This window comes from Pteropus vampyrus, unplaced genomic scaffold (genome assembly GCF_000151845.1).
Source record: "Pteropus vampyrus isolate Shadow unplaced genomic scaffold, Pvam_2.0 Scaffold1000008968, whole genome shotgun sequence".
Taxonomy (NCBI): Eukaryota; Metazoa; Chordata; class Mammalia; order Chiroptera; family Pteropodidae; genus Pteropus; species Pteropus vampyrus.
In genome coordinates, this window is record NW_011923370.1 from 1 (window position 1) to 1262 (window position 1262).

The window sequence follows — 1262 nt, forward strand, 5'->3', positions numbered from 1 at the left end:
GAGAGCAGCAGCGACAGCAGCGACAGTGAGGATGGCAGCTCGGACACAGCATCTGACATCTCGGTCAGGAGACACCGCCGCTTCGAGAGGACTTTGAATAAGAACGTCTTCACGTCAGCGGAGGAGCTGGAGCGCGCGCAGCGGCTTGAGGAGCGGGAGCGCATTATCAGAGAGATCTGGATGAACGGGCAACCCGAGGTGCCCGCGACCAGGAGCGTGAACCGCTACTACTAGGGGAAGGAGCATGAACCTGCACACCGCTGGAAGCCGCTGGGAAGGGAGAGGGGCTGCCAGGAGGGTGGGCGCAGAGCTGAATGCAGTTCTGCTGTGGTTACTGCTGGCAGCAGAGATGAGCAGAAAACACCCCCGTTTTCTAGCCAGGAGGACTGATTTCTCCTTTGTGGCTAAATTTATGGAGAAGAAAAACCAAGTCGGTTCATCACCCTTTACAGGTCTTGGAATGGTGCTGAAAAACCCTCTCCAACCATGTGGATGGAGATTAGAGAAACAGGACTGTGGTTTCTCTTAATTTCTGAGGATCTCAGAATTCCTGCAGACTTCATTGCTATGTGTTATTCCTTTACAAAAGGAACAATGATCATAGCGTGAGGGCTAGGAACAGCAGGGTGAACTTAACCCAGTAAAAGCAATTTTCTAAATGACTCCATGCTATGGAGGTGATTCTGATCCAAATAGCATGAGCCATGCTTGTTATTTAAGGCTGATTTTTTTTAAATCTTGTGTTGCAATGGCAACCTCGTCCATTTTAACTGGCACCTCAGGGATTAAAATCCTATTTTTTAGTATAGTTCCCACCTCATTCATGAAAATGAATAGAATTAATGTCTTATGGGAGATGTGTCAGTGAACTAGACAATAACCTCAAAGGATGAAGGGTTCCTTCCCTCTCTCTCTCCCTCTCTGCCCCACTCCCTCTCCCTTCTCTGTCTCCCACTCATCCATCTATCCGGTATACCTATTTCCCTCCCTCTTTCTTTCTCTTCCTTCTAGATAATCCTGATTTGTAAATTTTTTAAATAAAAATCCAACGTTGGATTTCCAAGAAAATAATAAGAATGGGAGGTGAGGAATAAAGTCAAAATAATGATGGGGTAAAAAATAAATGTTATGTAAAATCTCTTTCGTTTTATGTCTATCCTCTGTGATTACCCTAAATGGCAGCCCCTTTTAGATAGAATGGGTTTGGTCTTTTGCCCAACCCTTCACATAATTGAAAAAGCTGGGAAGAAATGAAAAAACTA

At 45.3% G+C, this 1262-nt stretch overlaps 1 protein-coding gene across 1 annotated transcript; it reads left to right on the forward strand.

The window, feature by feature from the left end:
• Nucleotides 1–3: 3 nt before the first annotated feature.
• LOC105311766 (protein eva-1 homolog A-like) lies at nucleotides 4–893 on the forward strand (the record flags this gene model as incomplete). The annotated part of the gene is made up of 1 exon (XM_011387674.1): nucleotides 4–893. A coding segment is annotated over one exon (231 nt), but the record flags the coding sequence as incomplete, so codon positions are not given.
• Nucleotides 894–1262: the final 369 nt, after the last annotated feature.